The sequence below is a fragment of the Columba livia genome, chromosome 1, assembly GCF_036013475.1.
Source record: "Columba livia isolate bColLiv1 breed racing homer chromosome 1, bColLiv1.pat.W.v2, whole genome shotgun sequence".
NCBI lineage: Eukaryota > Metazoa > Chordata > Aves > Columbiformes > Columbidae > Columba > Columba livia.
Window position 1 is genome coordinate 102,171,841 of NC_088602.1, and position 20,582 is coordinate 102,192,422.

At 34.6% G+C, this 20,582-nt stretch overlaps 1 protein-coding gene across 21 annotated transcripts in view; it reads left to right on the plus strand.

Moving 5' to 3' along the window:
- The window catches only part of DMD (dystrophin), a 1,272,535-nt gene that overhangs the window by 446,561 nt on the left and 805,392 nt on the right, over window positions 1-20,582 (plus strand). For 17 of the 21 annotated variants that reach the window (XM_065049958.1, XM_065049956.1, XM_065049960.1 and 14 more), the window contains 2 exons: window positions 8,909-9,087; window positions 10,076-10,198. In XM_065049958.1, coding sequence (XP_064906030.1) covers window positions 8,909-9,087; window positions 10,076-10,198 — 302 coding nt within the window. The remainder of the gene's footprint in view (window positions 1-8,908; window positions 9,088-10,075; window positions 10,199-20,582) is intronic. The other 4 variants (XM_065049961.1, XM_065049968.1, XM_065049965.1 and 1 more) reach the window with 1 other exon arrangement.

Here is a 20,582-nt window from a genome sequence, read left to right on the forward strand (position 1 = left end):
CCAGACTGTCTTGATGACAACACACTAGAAATGCAAATGGAAGCTTACTTTGATGCAAAACATGAGCAGACTTTTCTAACTGAAAAAGTATTAAATGCCTGAAAGTATGGGCTTGAGACACTCTGACTGTCAAGTGTTACCATTTCTTTTCCCTCAGATAATTACATTTCTGTTTTTTCTTCTTAAATTACATAACAGTTATGTTTAAATAACTTGCTGGAGGATAGAATATATACAGTGAGTAAACATTTGATTAAAACTTGCATTTTTAAAAATTATTGTCATGACATATTTTACACTGGTTTTACTTAGGAACAGCCTAAAGAAGAAATATCAGCACATTAATCTATTTGCTGCATTCTTAGTGAGATAATATTTCAAAAGTTAGAAATCCTTCCCCTACTGCATTTACAAGAAATTATTCTAACCTATTTCTTTAGTATTTTAAAGTAGGAATAATTATGGCTGTATATGAGATCGAATCACTTGGGTTTCAACTCTTTCAAAATATATTTGTATTTTTAAAAGCTATACTTTTAAAGTGGAGGTAGCCTTTTTTCATCTGCCACGGCTAACTTTTTGAAGACCTCATTTGTCATTTTGATAGAATGTGGAAGTCATTAATGTAGAAATCAATATTAACTAGGTAACTGCTCTTCATTTAAATGCAGGAGCAACACATCCAGCGGGAAACCTGACATGTATAGCCAGAGAAGTCAGAAGGAAACCTCCTCTTTGATTTTAAAACTGACATGTCAAATCAATATGCCCAGATTAATTCTTGACAGTGATTTTTTTTTTTTAATATTCCATATGTAACTAAACCTAATAGTTAATAAAGTTCCCTACTTTCCTGTAATGATATTGAAAGATTCTCTGATTTTTTTTTTTTTTTTCAGTTTTAATTAATAAAACTTGCATGCAAAATAAAAATCATGCATCGTATCTATAAAAATACTCTGGTCTAAATTAGTGAAAAATAGGAATTTTCATTGAAGGTACTATTTTATATAATATATTTTGTATTTTTAAAGATATCTATAAGCAATTTGACATGTGAAGTTCACTAGAAGTTAGGAATTATTCTGCATAGAAATTAAGCTACATTGCTTAAACTTTCTGCTACTTTTTAAAACAAAACCAAAAACAACAACAAAGAGCAAAACTAAGAACAGGTTAGTTTTGATTTACCTGTAAATAAGTTTATCTTGGGCATTTTGTGGTTGATTTGCTTGTCTCAGATTTCATTGAAAACCAGTTTTCCATGAGGTTTTAGAGGGGAAGAGTATGAGCTACATGGAGTAACATGCACCATCTTATGTCTGTTTTGAAGGAGATTAGCCCCAGGTGATCAATACCTTGTCCTTATGTCAGAAATATCCCATTTCAGGTGGGAATAAAAAGAAGCTATATACCATATAACCAGAATCCTTGTACTGCAGATACCACTGAAGATTCTGGCGTGCTTCTGTTTGTTAGATACAGTGAAATTTCCTCTATCCTGACAGCATTCATATTTCCCTTTGCATCCCCTGGTCTTTGTTTCTGTATGAGGAATACAGGTTTGGAAATTTTCAACTTCAGTATTTGACTGAATAAATATATCAGATCTTCTCCTCAGGAATGTAATAGATGTTACTAAAATTTCTTCCCAAAATACTTTAGAAGAATAGGTTGAAATTGAGTACTGACTCTGAATGACTTTTTAACTTTGAGATATCAAATTCACAATTTAATCCCAACTGTAATGTATTGTTTCATTTTGGATGATCTTGCTAGTAAAAGATGAAATGCTTCTGTCTCATTTTATCCCTAATAACTCAGAAGAATACTGTTTTCCAGTGGCTTTTGATTGCACTCAAAGAACTATTACCTTCTTCTCTTAAGTGTCGTATCACCCATCCAGTATGCATAGTGCTCTCTGCATTGTCTTTTCAAAATTATCTGTTTACATTTCTATTGCCATTTTCCATTTATCTTACATTATATTTTTATGATAGATTTTACAATTAAATAAAAGCGATAAATTTATTTCCATAAGAACTTATAAAATCTTTAGTTACCAGAGTTCAGTCTCTATTTTTTTTTTCATAATTACCTTTCAGAATTATTGACTACAAAACATCTTCCATTCTAAATAAATTCTCTTAATCAGTCTGATGAAAATTTATAATAGATGTAATTAACAAGGCTGAATGTTAATTCATACATTTTGAGTTGTCTACTTCATTTGCCATTTTAATTAATTGGCATTGATGTTCTGGTTTTGCTCACCAATTATGCTGGCTTTGGAAATTGCTAATTCTGACTTAGCTCTTCTGGTTCTTCTATTACATTTCACAATTCTGACAACCACAGAATCAGTAAAGCATATACTGTGCGTATAGCTTTGCTGCAGGTAAACAGCTCATGGTTGGAGCTAAAATTCTTAAGACAATAGTTGTACAACAATTTTTTTTACTTCGTGTGTGTGTACAGCCAGTCCCAGTAGAAGAAAATCTTCCTGATACTGCAGTAAGTGATAATCTGGACTCAGCTGGAATCAATACTGTCTAGCTTTTGGAGAATACCTGCAGAAAGTTTTATGACAATTTTATAGCAGAAATACTTTTTTGGTCTTTAAATATCATTACCATAATTTCTCTGATGACTGAAACATAACAATAAATAGGGATCGATACAAGAGAAATACGCAGATGAAAACTTTTCTAGGCTAAATATTTATAAAACTTAAATGGAAGATGTACAATATTTTGAAACATAGGCCCATTTGCTTCCTGAGTTATTGACCTGTTTGCTGACAACTCAAATCCAAAAATTACTGTTTGGATACCTGCTAATGTTACCATTTTTTGTACACTATTCCTGAATCTAGATGTCAGTCAGCATAACTCACTTGATCTTTATTTTTAGGACTCTTCAGAAGGACCTAGGTGATAGGGTGCATTTCAGTTTTCTTTTCTCTCCCTGCTGCCCTGCCTCTGCTCCTCAGTGCATTTCCATTTGAGGGCTTTGGATAACTGGAATGCAGCTTTCCCTGATGCATATCAGTGATGCAAGAAAATTAAATATCGCCTTTTCTTTGTTATTTCAGCATATTGATGAGAGTTATGCTCACTCTTATGCATTGACAGAAGTATTAATATACAACAGTTAGGATAAAAATGTTAACATATGCACCCCCACTTTTTCAAACCAGCATTTTATTCTATTGCAATTTTGACTTAATTTCTTTCTGTCGCTATTTTTGCTAAGAACATGCTTATGGTAGATATCACTTAGGGTGCAAAGGTTGTGGTGTTATTGAATAAATGTTTAACATTGTAAGAAAAGTGAAGGAAAATAAGGATCACCTCTACTGTTCAGAATAGATGTTAAGTCTGATTCAACAGATTTCAAAACCAGAGATAGTGTCAAGTTCACTCAACCAGGACAGTGTTTGCATATCAGTCCAATACTCCTTCACACTCATGCAGTACATCAGAACAGACATTCAAACAGATTTAAGGTATTCTCTTCCACTGAATTTTTTAATACCAGATACTTGAATCCCTCAGCACTTTAATTCCACAAATCCTGTCCTGTCTTTGTAATTCTAAAAGGCAAACATAAGTATGTTTAACTTCTGAGGATATTTTCTTCATGCTGCTGTTGTGACCTCATTCAACAAAACCTACAAAGGATGGTTGTGGTCAGCATTTTGACGGTATCCTGTACATCTTAATCAGAAGGTTTAAGACATTTACTTTCTTACGGAAAAGTCTATTGAAAAAATAACGGCATTTTCTTCTGGGAGTTTCATATCTATAGAAAATAAGAAAAAGAACGGTTCCACTATCTGACTGTAGGTCACAGCTGGGCTCTCCTCCAGTTCTCTACTTTCCCTTCCTTGTGTATATGTATTTTGTGTGTATTGCTAACCATTTATTTTGCAAAATGTGACTTGTATTGTACAAGAAATACAGACTGTGATCACCATACTTGTTCATGTGGCCTACTGTACAGCATTCCAAAAATTTTGAATTTTGCTCAGTACTGTTTCAAATAATGTTTTGATTGATTGTTTATATCACTGGCAATAAATGGAGCCATTCAGTTTTGCTCCTTTTTTTTTTTTCTTTTTAACTTGTGTAAAAGTGCAGGCTAAAGGGGTTCTCTCTACTAAGGGGTTCTCTCTACTAGGAGAACTTCAATTCACCATTAGTACTAGCAGGGAATGGAATAGGCTGAATTGCATTATACAGCCTTCCTATTTAGATTTTAACTGTCTTCATCCCAAGAGACTGTAGACAGATAGATTTATGTTTAATTAAATATCTTCCCCTCAGTTGTAAAGTACAGTAAGGAATTAATTTTAGAAAAAGGGCAGTAGTTGTCTGCTCTTTAACATTGTTAAAGAATTGTCAGTTTAAATTTCTATATTTCAATATTTACAGTTATGCAGTATTTCATAAATTATTCCATTTTTGTCTGTCTGCAAGTCCACCGCTATTCCTTGAGATTTCTTGTGAAGATTTTCCTCATTTTGAAATTAATGTGCAATCTGCTAACAGAGTACAAAAACAGGACAGAAAATAATTACAATTTTAAAAACAAACAAAAAAGGTCAATAATTGCAGAAACTGCAGCTACTGACTGACCTTTGAGAAACTGCAGTTTTTATTGCTTCAAGATCTCACTGGCAGCAGTGAGAGTCAGTAGGGTAAACCATTAATACTTCCTTTGTTCCAGCTGTTATCATTACCATTACTATAGTCTTAGTCTAAACATAGATTGCAGAACAATATCATTTTGAGTCCAGGTTCTAGCTGTTGGAATTTTTTTATATATCTTTAAGAAAAACAGTTTATATTCTTTGCCTGATAATCTTGCTTGTTTCTTGGTGTTCAAATAAGAACAAAATACATTTTATTTCATGCTTTCACAATCAGGAGATAAACTACAAGTGACAGTAAATCTGAGAGACTGAGCAGTTAGCAGTTAGCTTACCTGCTGTGCACCTTTTAAATCCTTTCTAAACAGATGTATTTAGATCTTTTTCAGAAATTTTAATAAATTTTGATATTGTGTTTGTATAATTAATAAGCCTTAAAATAAAAACTATCTTTGATAGAAGGAAAACCAACAGCCTTGATTTATCAGGAAAAAAGCTGCATTATTTCTGAAAATTCAAATAAAATTTGAGAATTTCAGTGTTATGGAATGGAGGGCAATGGGTTTTTTTTAGTACATTTTAAAATCTCATGTGGGACAGCAGCAAGTAATATTCAAATACTGGGATTTTTTCTTATTACTGTTGCCATGGAAGCCAACAGTATTAGGTGAAGTGTAGGATTTAAAAGTTATAGTTTCCTCTGGTTTCTACTTGGTGATTATCAGAAAATCCTACCTACTTCTTTTGAGGACAAAGGATTTCTTGTATTTATAGGACTCAAGTCTTATCTTGCTTCTCAGCAGTGTAAAGAAGGTGAAATATGTTTCAGAATTTGTCTCTCAATGTAAAGAAACCACATCAGCAATTTAGGTACAATAATATCTTTCTGGAAATGCAGCAGGCTTTTAAGCTTCTTCTTTTAAAGTTACTTTGCTGTTAGTTTGATACAAAGAATTAGTGGAATCAGCACAAATAGTGTCAGAAGTGTTATTTGGTCAAAGCGTTGAGAAAGCAAAATATTAATAAATAGGAATTGCTATATTATGAGTAGATGTGTATTTGGAAATTGAGAACAATAATTGCATGAATGCGTGTAATTTGCACTCTGTCTGTGGCTGTGTATACATAATATAACATTGTATAACGAAGTGATGGATTTTGTTTTTGTGGGTAGACCTGTACAGTTATTTTCAATATGGAACTTATTTAAGTATTTCATATTATCCTCACTTTCACTCATGCTTCTTTCCACCGGAACTGGGAATGTTGGCAGGGAATTACTCATTGACAGAACATACAGATACAAGAACAAACTGCTTGTGAACTGCAAAGCTTATAAAAACTATCTGTTGGATCACTTTTTGAAGAGTTTGGCTTTTTATTTATTTACTTACTTCTTTGACACTACAGAAAAGAACTGGTTTCAGAGCATTTCAGGTTTGTTTTAGCCACCCATCCTCAACAATCAAACTTGTAGTTATGTTCATCAGAAAATGAAGAATAGTTGTTAATAAAAATGAAGCTGTAGTGAACTTTTATCAGACAAATTACTTCCTGAATTAAACCTGTAATAACCCTTTAAAGACAGCTGCCCTTAAACTAGGGTGGATTGGTGTTTGTTTCATGATGTTAAAGTTACGTGGTGAATCCAGATTCTTTCTGCTCTTTTGGGACTTGTTACCAAGTAGCTGTGTCACTGGATGAACAGGATGTTATCATACATTAAAATTTATGGTCGAATTCTAGCTCTTGTGTAGTCTCTTTAGCATCAGGCAGTTTTTTTCAGCTTGTGTATTAGAAGAAGGTGTTTGATTTATATCTCTACTTTCCCAATTTGAATGGATACTTGCCCTGGAGAGACTGTTGTCTCTAAATGATCTACATATGTTGACTTAATTTTGTTAAATATCTTGTGTATTTTTCTGAGAATTAAAGTTTAGATTTTAGAAGCTGTAGCTTGGCTTGACAGGTATTTTGCCTCCAGAGATGAAAACAGACATGTTTCCAAGGAATTAGAGAACTTCCTTGCAAGCAAGTGCTTGAATTTAAATTTTTCATTGCCTAACTACTAGGACTTCAAATATCCATCAGTCTAAACAGGTGGTAAAGATGACATATTAGGCTAGGATTCAAAAATAAAAAATATTAAGGCAAAGATGTACGACAGGATCACAGAAGTCCTTCCTGCTCTGATAATTCAAGATAATGCAAAAAATAATTTTGAGAGATAGCCTGATATTCCAGGCTCTGCAACAATGGATGCTTAGCTATTTGTTGTGATGAAATAATTAAATCTTTTTCTATTTGTTGGTAGATTCTGACAGCTGCATATGTACTTTTTGTTTGTCAGATAGAACGGGCAAACAATTTTTGGCATGTATATTGTTTGCAAGGTACTTGCTTTATTTATTGTATGAGATATTTGTGTAGATAAATGATAAGGTATTTGCCTATTTGATTGCCAGAACATTTTGAAATGGAAAATGTCACCCCTCAGTCTCCTTTTCCCCAAGCTAAAGAGACCCAGCTCCCTCAGCCTTTCCTCATATGGGAGATGCTCCACTCCCTTAATTTTCTTTGTTGCCCTGCGCTGGACTCTCTCCAGCAGTTCCCTGTCCTTCTTGAAGTGAGTGGCACAGAACTGGGCACAGTATTCCAGATGGGGTCTCACCAGGGCGGAGTAGAGCGGAAGGAGAACCTCTCTTGACCTAGTAACCACATCCCTTCTAATACACCCGAGGATGCCATTGGCCTTCCTGGCCACAAGGGCACAGTGCTGGCTCATGGTCATCCTGCTGTACACCAGGATCCCCAGGGTCCCTTTCCCCTGCACTGCTCTCTAATAGGTCGTTCCCCAACTTACACTGGAACCTGGGGTTGTTCCTGCCCAGATACAAGACTCTACACTTTCCCTTGTTATATTTCATCAAATTTTTCCCCGCCCAACTCTCCAGCCTGTCCAGGTCTCACTGGATGGCAGCACAGCCTTCTTCTGGCATGTCAGCCACTCTTCCCAGTCAGACAAAGGTATGAAGATGGGTCAGAAAGCCAAAGTAAAAATATTGATAGCATGTCTTTTATTGATTTCCAAATATGTGCCAAGCTTTTAACATAAGGTGCCTTCCCTCATGGATCCTGCATTTTAGGAAGACAGAATGCAATACCACCCTGTAGCATTACTGAATTTGCCAGAATATATTAATAGATGCCACTCCCCTCCCCCTGCCCCCCCCACCCCCGAACTAAAATCTTAGCTATGCTGGGATTGACCTAGGACAATAAAAACTCATAGATCTTGGCTTTCTACCAGTGCTTATGTTAAAATACTTATGGAATTAATTATATAGTTCTGTACAAAAGTCTTTTTGCATCTTGATTCACTAGACTGAGTGTAGGAGGTAAACATAACAAATAACAAAGTAACTACTTCAAAGAGATACAATGTGTCTTACTTTTTTTACAATTGTTATTGATTTCAAATGTTGAGTCAGATAAATCACATTTCCTGTTGATACCTGTCGTGGCTATGTGCAAAACCTGAAATTGTCTTTGTGTTCATGCAAAGTTTCTTGTACTTACTGCTAAAGTCCACAAAGATTTTACAGGTTTGTTTGTGGGTTTTTGTTTGTTTTTTAAGAGTTATTTATTATGTATTTTAATATGTCTGAATACCACATTCCTTACATGTTCCACAGTTTTCATGAAGAATGTAAGACTGAGTAGAACATAAAAGCTATGTAGCTTTATTAGAGGCTGGCTTCAGTAGTTCTTTTGTGTGAACCCATTTGCTAGAATGAACTGTAAATCTTTTTATTTCCTACATCAGGTTTTCCAATTATTAAATTATGTGAAGAGAACATATAAGGCATGACTTTGAAAATGACCTTTCCCTTATTTTTTTTTTAACAACAGTATTTATATGATACAAGAAAATACACTCTTTCCAATGTCTAGTCCTGCTTAGTAAGGATCGCAGTGTCAAATTTTATACTATGTACATTTTGACTAAGGAAATATAGGCAGAAAGTTCATGTTGAGTGAGATAACAGTTACCTTTATAAACTTTGACTCCTTCTCATTGGTATGCAAGTTTAGTCCGTAATTTTGGAACTGATTTTAGGTTTTAATTAGTCTCTAGAGAATTCACATGGACAATAGATTGCTCATTAGTCTGTAAACTTTCCGTGAAGTTGATTGCCCATTTCTCATGTTTAATGTGGAAACCAAAATGATGCATATTCATTTGCCTTCCAGACGTTGCAACTGCCTGTCCAGATAAGAAGTCCATCTTAATGTACGTGACTTCCCTCTTCCAAGTTCTGCCCCAGCAAGTTACCATGGAAGCCATCAGGGAGGTGGAGATGTTGCCACGACACTCGAAGGTTACTAGAGAAGAGCACATACAAGTACATCAACAGCATTTTTCACAAGAAGTGAGTTGTTTCACTTTTCTGCATTCGTCTTGCTGCTCTAAAGTGGTTGTTTCCCATACCTACCCCATAAGTTTGATGCTAGATGCCCACTGGAATGCAAAAAAACCCACAGGCATAGTGGACAAAGTCGCTTCACCACAGGCATGTCATATGTACTTGCATGCATGAACTGCACTTCCCATACTGCTTTTCACCTTTCACTGGCCTGTTTTAGAAGTGACTGTTCAGCAAATAAGTGCTTTGCACTCCTCTTTTACAGCACTGGGTCTTTTGATTTCAAAGGGCATCACAAGGAAGAAAACAGACACTGGGGAAGGTTTTACATTTAAACACAGACATGTAGAAACTTTTTCACCTTTTTTAGAGAACAGCGGTTGATATTTCTCCATAGTCATTATACATTTTTAATTTTTTAGCAATTTGATTGACATTGACTTGTCGTTTAAGATCATCTGTTCTCAGATCACAGTTGGTCTCTCAAAAAGCTCATGTAATACTTGGAATTAATTTATTCTTGCTGTGTCAGTTATGTTTTTGACTGAAATCATTAGGCAGGCTCTGCTGAAGTATTAAGCAGATCTTAGGCCTAGTGTACTTGTTTGAATTTAATCTGTATCTTGCTTTTGGGATGCTCCGCCTTTTTACCAAGCAGATGAGTATTGGCTCTGTTTATTCAGAATATACTACAAGATCACTTGTTTTTTGAGCTTTTGCTTGTAAATTATAAAGAACCTTCAATTTACATTGGTATTCTGCTGGTATTGAGTCCTGAGAGTTTGTTGGTTTTGGAAAGCATGTCAGATTAAATGAGAGCTTTCCTTAATACCATCCCAATTTTGACTGCTGAATACCAACACTGTCCTTGAAAAATGTAACTGGTGCGGACCTTCATACTTCTTTTCTTCACTTACTCTTAAAATCCTTACTTCTATAATCCATTGATGTATCCATACGTCTTTTCTTTCCACCTCTGATTTCTTCTTTGTAGATCACGGTCAGTGTACCACAGAGACCTTCACCTTCTCCTAAACCACGGTTCAAAAGTTACACATATACACAAGCTGTATATGTCCCATCCCCTGACCAAAAAAGGAGGCAGATTCCTCCACAGGTCTGTCAATATTGTTGTTTGTTTTAAAAACTGTTTTATTAAGCTTGTGCTTGGAGTGAAAGAGTTTGTGCATTTTGCTTATATGTGATCTTGGTGATCTACTTTTTCTAGGTTTTTTTTAGCATCTGTCGAGTGGTTACTTTTTACCGTGTATTTCAGCATGGCTGTCAATAGGTGTTACGTTCATTGTTAGGGATGAACGACATTCAAACACTGTTGGTTTAGAATTATAAACTGCTTCCTTTATGTCATTTTTGAAAATAGTACATATATTGCTTTAAAAGAGTGTTAGAAGAACAAACTAAACATATGCTGTATTTAACATTGGTTTTCTCTTGCTTCTACTAACCCTAAAATCTATTAAGGAAAATAATAAAATAGAGTGATGTCGTTTCTCAGAAGGTTACTGTAGTTGGAATGAAGAGAAAGGAAACATTAAATTTGGTATTCTTTATATGACCTGATTAGAATATAACAGCTAGTCACTTTACCACCAGGCCAACATTCAGGATAGCATTTTGTGTTTGGGGTTTTTGACTTTTAAATAGCTGCAGTAGTTTAATGAAACTTGTTTCAGGCAATTCATATAATGAGCATTTCATTAGCCAGATTTTTATAACTTTTGACAAGTGTGAAAGGCAAAGGTCATATTGTGTAATGCAATATGATTTCCTTTCATTACTTTAGGGAAAAGAGATCTGTGTGTATTTGGCACTACAGTATGAGTTTGCTTGTAGAGACTAAATTCTAACTTCTAAAAACGTATTGCAAAATTACACTTAAATTCAACATTATGTTGCCAAGTCTACTCCTCAAATGACAGGTATTTTACTGAGTAATGGCTTCCTTTAAATACTCTAGGAAAGAAATCCTGTGCACATAAGCATGAGCCCTGCTACATTATGCTAACATCAAATTTGTTGCAGTGATGATTAATACAGCTTTTAAATAAGGTGTCTAAAACTAGTATAATTGATGTATTCTACTTGGATAGTTGAGAAGAATGCAGACTTACGATACAGTTTGTTTTTTTTTTCTTGAGCTACTTTTATTGTGATCCGTTGTGGGTTTTGTCAACATTCCCACCATCAGGCATAATGTACAAGCTGATATAGTTGAAGTCAGTTCTATAAAATGTAGTTATCAAACTCTACTAATAAAATACCATGCTATTATTCAGTCCTTGCCATGCATTCCAGTGCTCAGATCTCATATTCCTGAATTTGGAAGCTTTGTCTCTTACATTTATGCAATAACTACTACTACAATATTATAATCCTGCTGATTTGACAGAATCTGAAGACCTAGCTAGAACTGGACCCTGTTGTGCTAGAGCCATAACAAATATTAATGAAAGAAAAGCACTCACTTAAATATCCAAAATGACTTTCACCAGATATAGTCTCCTGATAATTAAGATAAACTTGGATTGCAAATAGCACTAATTAATATACTGATTCAATCAGTGGTAATGATTTTTTTTTTTTTTTTGTACCTCTAGCCATGTATTTCTTGAAGAACAGTTGTCACATAACTATTAAAACAAATTTATAATCCTGGTAAAACAGTGGCTGATAATCTTTTTCTCTGGATATCTGAAGCCGATATACCTTAATAATCCTATCTATTTTAACTAAATGAAATAATTGTCATTTCTTTTTCAGTTTTTAGTAACTTTCCTATTTTCTGTCAGCCATATTATGATTTTTTTATACCATTATTGGTATTGCAACTGATTTTCAGTAAAATCTGCTTCACTATCTGACTGCATTAAAGAAATGGAGATTAAATAATCTTTTTTCCTTGGATTTTGTGAAATTCAGGAAGCAGTCTCTCATTTCCATCTAGTTATCAAAGAAAAATTTCAGATTTATTTTACTGGTCTGCCAGTCTCAGTGGTTTCTTAGGTGCTTTCACTGAGGAGCGAGATTTTCACTAAGTCTGTTGGTCTGCTCTTGAAATGTGTAAGTCATTTTTTTCTTTTTGTATCTCTACAAACTTTCATCTTAAAATACAAGAATATTATACTTTCCCCAATATAACCAAAGAAGATACATGGCAGCTATCAACAAAAAGTCTTTCACCTGCTTCCGCCTAGAGGATCTAGCTGCTAAGATTGATCTTAAATGCCATAGTGTTTAATTGGGTGATGTTTTTCAAGTTCTGCATTTGGAACTGCAGTCCAATAGGTTTTGTAGTCCTGGAAACAAGACCTTTTACCAGAGATTTTGAATGTTATTCTGCAAATTCCACCATATATGCTGTACTTTTACTGTATTGTTGTAAATTGCAAAAATTAAACGAGCTATGATTCTTTGAGCTCCGTATTGGCAAGAAGGCATAACATTTCCTCTTATACTATCATCTGCTGAAGTCCCTTCCCTTCTATCTTCTCCCCTTGTCTATTCTTATGTGTACATTTCACTTCAGTTTTCCCATCTCCACACTTCCTAATATCTTCACAACCTGTGTGTCTTTAAATTCACCCTTACTTTCTGAATTCTTGTTCTGTTAGTATACTTGTAAGGCCTAGTATTTTAATTGCAAAGCCAGACAAGTCTTGCTTTGCTTAACCATGGCACATCTGAAATTTAAAGAAAATTATCATTCTGCCAAACAGTTGGCTCGGTGCCTTCTTTTTATTTGGTCTGTGCTTGACCACTTCTGGCTGTAGCTGTTAAACCTTTTTAAATGCAGTTCTTTTACTAATGCTCAGGAAAAGCTTTCCTCCTCTATCTTTTATACTTTAGAAAGTGTTGATAAACTCTTGCAGATCTTAGGATAGGAATTCACTTCTGAAACCTAAATCCTTGAATTCCTTGTATTTATATTAAGAAAAGCCCAAGAGAATATATTTACGTTGGCATGTTTCAGATGGCAGTTACTGCTTAGCAATTATGGAAAGCTTGCCTGACTGTGCAGCTCTGTATTTTGTCTTGTATTCATTCTCTGTAATTAGATGGTCTGTTTGGCTTCACTTGTCAGAAAGTTAATTTTCTGAGATATTTCAAAATCCCAGTTTAAAAATACTATTTTGCTTGTGGTTTGTATTTCTGAAAGCTTTTGTTTTTGTTATATTGCTTCATCTCATTGAATAGCTGACCAAGAAGAATGATAGGTTTCCTGTCTATTTTTTCCAAAAATGTTTTATTAGAGTGGTTTCTAATATTGATCCTAGGCAAAACTCCTATCTCACTGCCTTCATTTTTATTTGCTACCTACTACCCTGAACTCCACAGGACATAAAATATACTGCCTTAAAAGGATTCAAGATTTAAAAAAAAAAAAAAAAGTAAAACACTGAAGTACCTAGAAAACTTTTTATATTGGAAAAATAATGCTGAAAATGTAAGCATCAAGGAAAATTGGAATGAACAAAACCTGTGTATGTTTTGAGACTGGTACTTTTGTAAATAAGGTTTTGGCAGACCTGTCTAAAAGATGTGAGTGTGGCTGCCTTAAATTATCTGTTATGCAAAGTCAGGCCCATTACATAAATATTGTTGTACATTTTTGTTCTTTTGACAGGAGTTATGTTTTCTTCATTCTACATTATGTTATATGAAATACACAATTGGTGTGCAAGATTCCTCTTAGTATTTAAACTGACAAACTTCAGCAGATTTGAATTTAAATCATTTGGGATGCAGTAGAGATTAATGGGGACAGTATTCCCCAGTACTTAATTATTTGATTTGGGACTCCAGAATTGGAAGCTTCATGTCAGGCCTCAGCCTAGTCATTAGTTTGCAAGAAATCCCTAACCCTCCAGTCATTACTCCCATTTTACAGAAGTATTGTAATGCATTTTTTTTCCTCACATTCGCTGTTTTGTTATATGGATTTTACAGAGTTACTCTACTGAAATTTCTCCATCAGTTCATAACTGTAGTAACTATCTTGGAAAGTCACTAGAAACTCCTTAAAAAATAAGCTGAATTTACTCACGCATAGTGTATAATCCTTTGGGCAGCCTTGGCCTACAGAATTATATTTTTCTTGACAATTTGTCACACTTTCAGTCTTATGATAACAAGTTAACTTCTTTAAAAGTGCTGTGACATCTCTGTCCTGGGACCCTTTTGGGTTTATCTATACCACAGACTTTAGGAGCACAGCATCACAGAATTGCTGAGTTGTATTCCTTTGAACTAAACCAGACCTTTCTTTTACTTAGAGGCTGTGATCCAAATACCTTGGGGTAAAGTGCCCTTTGGAGAGGCATCAGAAGAGAACTCTCCTAAAGTAGTTACAACCAGGTAGAATTTTAGTTTCAACTTCTTGGTAATATTTTTATTACCAAGCAGCACAGAAAATACCCCATTGAGTATTCATACTGGAATTATTGCATAATTTAAAGTAGAAGTCAGGAAACTTCAGTAAATACTTGCTGAATTCTGTGAACCTTTAATCATGAGATCTTGATGGATATTACTTGAGCAACATAGTCTCAGCTCTTAGCTTAGGTATTCTCTTTTTAAATAGAAACATTCTGCATTCAGAAAGCTAGAAGCTATTTCTGTGAAACTAGTATCCCTAGGATTCAGACTAACCACAATAAAATAGCAACACAGAATTGCAGACTGTTAGGGATTGGAAGGGACCTGAAAAGATCATCAGGAATACCTAGATGATGTTACACAGGGAGACGTCCAGGCGGGTTTTGAATGTCTCCAGAGAAGGAGACTCCACAACCCCCCTGGGCAGCCTGTTCCAGTGCTCTGTCATCCTCACTGTGAAGAAGTTTCTTCTCCTATTTAAGTAGAACCTCCTGTGTTCCAATTTGCACCCACTGCCATCACCAGAGGTCAGTACAAGGATCTGCAGAATTGGAAAAGTGAAGCTAAGATTTCTTAGGGAGCTTTCCAGCATGCTGCGTCTTCAAGGAACAGGATGGATCCTGGTATTTAAGAAACCAGTGAGATCAGAGCGTCTACTCTACTTGATTATCTCACACAGTCATTCAGTTGGTTCCCCCCAGAGTTAAGCTCATGAGGCCTCAACTTCCCTCCCCAGCAGAGAGGTCGCTGCTGGTCCAAGAAGGTCAGGCAGAGTTGTGTCTGTCTGTGTTGTGCCACTGCTTGCAGTTATGGATGTTAGACATCACCAGACAAGATCCCAGGAATCCCCTGCTGCTTGTCTCCACGTATCTCTCTGGTGACCAGCACACGAGGAAATGGAATGAAGCTGCATCAGGAGAAGTTCAAACTGGACATGAAGAACAGGTTCTTCACTGAGGGGGTGGTTTGTTACTGGAACAGGTTCCCATGGGAAGTGGTCACAGCACCAAGCCTGTCAGAGTTCAGGGAACATCTGACAATGCTCTTAGTTATATGATTCAGTTTTAGGTAGTCTGCTGAGGAGCAGCGAGTTGGACTTGATGATCTTTATGCGTCTCTTCCAACTTGAGAGATTCTCTGATTCTCTGTTATACAGGATCTGCTCTCACTTCCAGGATCTGTCTTCTAGTCAGCATCTTCTCCACCTGATTTCAAAACCCCGTTCTCTTCCCTGACCCAAATTCCTTTCAGGGTGCCTCTTTTCATCAGCTGCTCTTCTTTCTGTAACCCTCAGCCTTCAATTTTCTCAGTCTAAATAGTCTATGTGCAGAAGTACAACTCATGATCAGCCTCCTAACTGGTGCTTCTGTCTCGCACCTCTTCAGTAGTGGGAGAATTCAGAGCATGCTGCTTTTGTGTAGACCATTTATTAAGAAAATTTACAGCCAGCCCCTACTGGTTGTGTCTAGCAAGTAGCAAGAATCTGCCTCAGAGCTCAGAAGTGCAATTTCAGATATCCAGCAGTCTTTGCACCTCACACCCATGCACAGTTATCTGCTGCTTGCACATGGGCCTGTTCACACACCTGTTCACATCCACTAACTAGGTGCTTTTTTGCACCCCCAACTGATAATGACACATCTTTAGAATTTGACAGAAAAAGCATTTACCGAATTTTCCATCTAACTGTCCTTTTAAATCAACCTTAATAATCAGAGTTGGTTTTATTTTGTTAGACTTTTTCAACTATGATTGATTATTTGAGATATCTATAAAGCTTATTTAAACATAGAAACACTAGAAATGCCATGTGGTGTGTCCCATGTGAATTATTATACTGTTCCTTGATGGTTAATAAAGAAGGGCAATGAGTTATCCAGAAAGTAAAAAATCCTAGATAAAATCTATCTTTCTCTACTGTATATTCATATTGAATAAATCTGAATAAAATGACGATCAAATAATTGTATGAGTTTACCCATGGGTAGTTGGCAACATCAAAATAAAAACAAAAAACAATTTGTAAAAGGTGAACTTGATTAGAATTACTTTTAAAGTTTTGCATTTTTTAAAAACTATTAGAAACATAGAAAAGTTACACAGGTTATTGCCTGATTACATTGTTAGTTAATGTATTTCAGAAAAAGAGAACTGTACATGCTTTCAATAGCACACTTTGTCCTTGATTATTTTTTCATTATAGGTTCTTTTTTAGATGATTTAACTAGCTTCAGTATTGTTTCATCTATATCTTTTTGAAAATCACACCAAAAATTCTTAATTTCAAAGTTGAACTGTGAAAGAAAAGCATTAAAAAAAAAAAAAAAGTTCTAATCTGTGGTGAAAATGTGCTGTTGCCAAATTAGATACGTCATGAATGTGAGTGAAAGCATCAACTTCTAAAAGTAAACAAAAATGAAATAATTTTGCAAATTTCAGTATTTTTTGCTTCTCTTGTTTTGAAAAGAAACTCATTTCTAAATAGCTTAATTTTCAAGGCATACAATAAGATTAAAAAAGATATATAGGATTTTAAAATGTTCATCTAAGCGATTTTGTATGAGGGTGGATTTCTGAGAAAAGGGATAACCTTTATTCTCCCCTGTATTTATAGCAATAACATGAGAGTTATATGTTTTCAGGGTCTGTAGGAAATGCCATGGACTGTAAGTTCACATTCATAGGGCAGGCAGGTCCACATGTTTACCTGTAGCAGTGACCTTTGGAAAGGCCAGATTGCTTATTTGTACTGATCATCAAAGTGCTGTGTTCTTTCTACCCTTCGGTGATTTTGATGCAATATAAACTGTGTATTGTAATGCTTGTATAGAAAACTCTCCCTCTAAGATACTGCAATGTTTTTCATGGTTTTGGTGTTCATGTACATACTTCAGATACAAGTATACAAAGGAAGATATTCACAGATTTTCTACATTCGTTTCAAACCGCAAAGGCATTTCTCTCTCTATATAAAACATTATTATGGGTGTGTTAGCCTGAGGTGGTCAATGAGCTAAGGGTAGAAGTAGGAAGAAATAATATCTTTTAAAAGAATAATACATTTGGGGCAGGGAGGAACAGACACTCTTTTAGATGTTCAAACTTTCTTCAGAAATTCTGGACCCAAAAGTACCATAAAACACAACAAAAATTAGAACTTCAAAAATATAAAAATTGTCTGGAACAATATAGTGTTTGGAATTTATCCACACTTTTTCTACAGAAAGCATTTGTTTCATTAGAACTTAGTTTAGCTGTAGCAAAGAAATAACACATATATTTTGATGGAGTAAAACATTCTTAAAAATGCAAAAGGAAATTTTAGTTGCCTGATAGTGATATCATTAGAGTGAAAATAGTGGTTTAAATAAACTGTGGATGATGTAGGAATGCATAAAAATTTTATGTATATATATGTATATATATATATATATACTTTATTTTACTTATGGTGTTAAAAGATCAAAGTTATTAATACAAAAGAGTAACACTCTTTTATAGAATGACTTCTGCAGTGTTTTGCAAATAATTTGCAAAATATATTAAAATAAAGTACACTTACCTCCCAAGCAATATGACATAAGAAGAAAGATTATATTTTATGTGTCATTCTTCAAGAGAACCTTTTAACTTTAAAGCATAACTCCCATTAATAATTGGCACGTGTGTTTAAAAGAAATCTAAACCACAAAAAGTATGGACAGGTGAAAATCCAATGTGTGAGTTTTTTGTTTGATGTTTTCTGTAGACATTTTTCCAGGCTTTTATTTTTTCTACTTTCTTTTATTTCTCTGATGATTTTCACATTCATTTTTCCCTTTGCTATTTAGCAACCTAGCTAACATAACAATATATGCAGCTTTTACCAAAATTGCATTTTCATCTTCAATTGAACAGAATGGCCATTAACTTATGTACTTCTGGTCCAGTATATTGTTTGTGTCAGCTTCTGAGTTGCCATTTTTTCCATATTTGGTTGGATATTTCTTCAGTCTAGTATATAAAATCAGTTTTCCTACCCCTATTTTGGAGAGAAAGTCTATCTGTTTGTTTGAAATATTTTTCTTGTGCTTTGTTCAGTGAAGAACACATATAATTTCTTTTTTTTTTTTTTTTTAATAAATAAAGCAAATCTAATATTGATCTGCCTTCATTTTGTATTTTGACCTTTAACAGAAGAATTAAAAATATAATTCTATTGTCCGTCAGAAACATACAAAAATCCTGAAACAGAAAAGGGAGAAGAGGGAGAGAGAGGGAGAGCAGAGAAAAGAAGCTATAAAGATGTTCCTTCCTTTAAAAATGAAAAAAATCCCACCATGCAGACATTGATTGTGTCGAGGGCAGGAGCTTCATATGGAAGTCAAAGACTGTCAGTGAGACAAGGGGAGGATGAGATGGAACAAGACATTGGCTGCCTGTTATGGGATCAATAGCAGAGGTGGCATGTTATTCTCTTCAGTGTAGCCTGTTGCCTATTTGTTTCATACACTTCACCAGTGAACTTCATTGTTGAGGTGTTATACAATGAGTAACATTTTCATTCTGAATTTTGACATAATACTTTTTACAACTTCTTAAAGAAAAGAGCTGTTCCAGGTTTTGTTGTTGTTGTTGTTTGCTTTGTGGTTTTTTTGTGTTTTTTTTTGTTTTGTTTTGTTTTGGGATTTGTTTGTTTGATTTGGTTTGGTTTGGTTTTTATTTCCCTCTTGTTGAGTCTCTCTGCATAAAACCTGGCTAGTTTGAAACATGTTTGGCTTCTGTTTTTTTGTTTGTTTAGTTTTAGTCTTCAATGTAATTTTTCCCTAGGATGATGATTCAATAAAATTAGTAGCATTCTGCTAATGTAGATTAACCTTTCTCAAGACTCGTGAGGGGGCTAAGAGATAAGTCTAGATGGATGATACGTTGCCAGAACCCAGAAAGGGACTACCCGTTGCTCTCCTGGATGTCTTTTGTGCTCTGCGGATCCGGGTTGCTGCTTTTCCATTTGGGTCATTAGTAATTCATCAGCCCACTTCAGAAGCAATTATCATTTGATATCCATCCATTAGTGGTTACTTAATCAGGTGATGACTTTAGTTTAGAGACAAGCTACATGTATCACAAATACATAAATGTGTCTGCTTCTTGAACAGTTCTTTTAAGTTCTCATTGATACCATTTTCCTTATGCAACTGCTTTATTGATTCATGAAGGTTTATACTGAGAAGGCTCTCAATGCCTAGTTTATTTTCCCACAGGGCTGCTGATTGAAATATTTGAAGAATTTTTTAGGTGATGTTATTGTGTGCAACTCAGTTTCCTGGTAAATGGTACAAAGATATTTTGATAGCAGTACATTATATCAACAAGAACTATTTAGTTTCAGTTATCTGAAGTATGAGGCACACATCTTTTAATTCAACTTAAAATATTATCTCATTTCACTGCTATAAAAGTTTCAAAGCAGACATAGAACATAAGTTTTTAATAGAAAAGGACCTTGTTTCTTAAAGTAAAAGTGATTTGAGGCATGCCGGACTATGTATCAATAGGCAGAAGTATATATGATAATTTCATAGAACAGTTTTTTTCAACTGATACTGTGATTTATAAATGTTGAACTGATTATTTGTCTTAGTATTAGGGTGAAGTCTTTAAGTTAAGAATATCTAATCCAATAGAGAACCTTAATGATAAACAGTTTGTTTTGGTTTTTAAACAGAAAAATTATTTTTTTCGATTTCATATATATACTTACTACCAGTATTTCATTAAAAAATAGGCTGACATTAATTATATGGCACAGAAAATAAGCTAGTGAAATGTGTGCTATTTGTAGAAGCTATTAGGGAAATTGCAATATTCCTGTCCTCAGATTGGTTTACTAGGAGTAACTTCTTGAGTTTGAATTTAACAGTAGGGTCAGGAAATAGAGATTTTACTACATTGTGTCCATTCTAAAAGGTATTGAGGTGAGATAACAATAAATGACTACATGTTCGCATAGATTTTTCCCATCTTATTTACATTTGCAAATATTGTGAGGAATAATAAATTAATTCCACTGCACAATGTATGTATGACCCCCTTAATGTCATAATGTACTTTTTAGTATGATT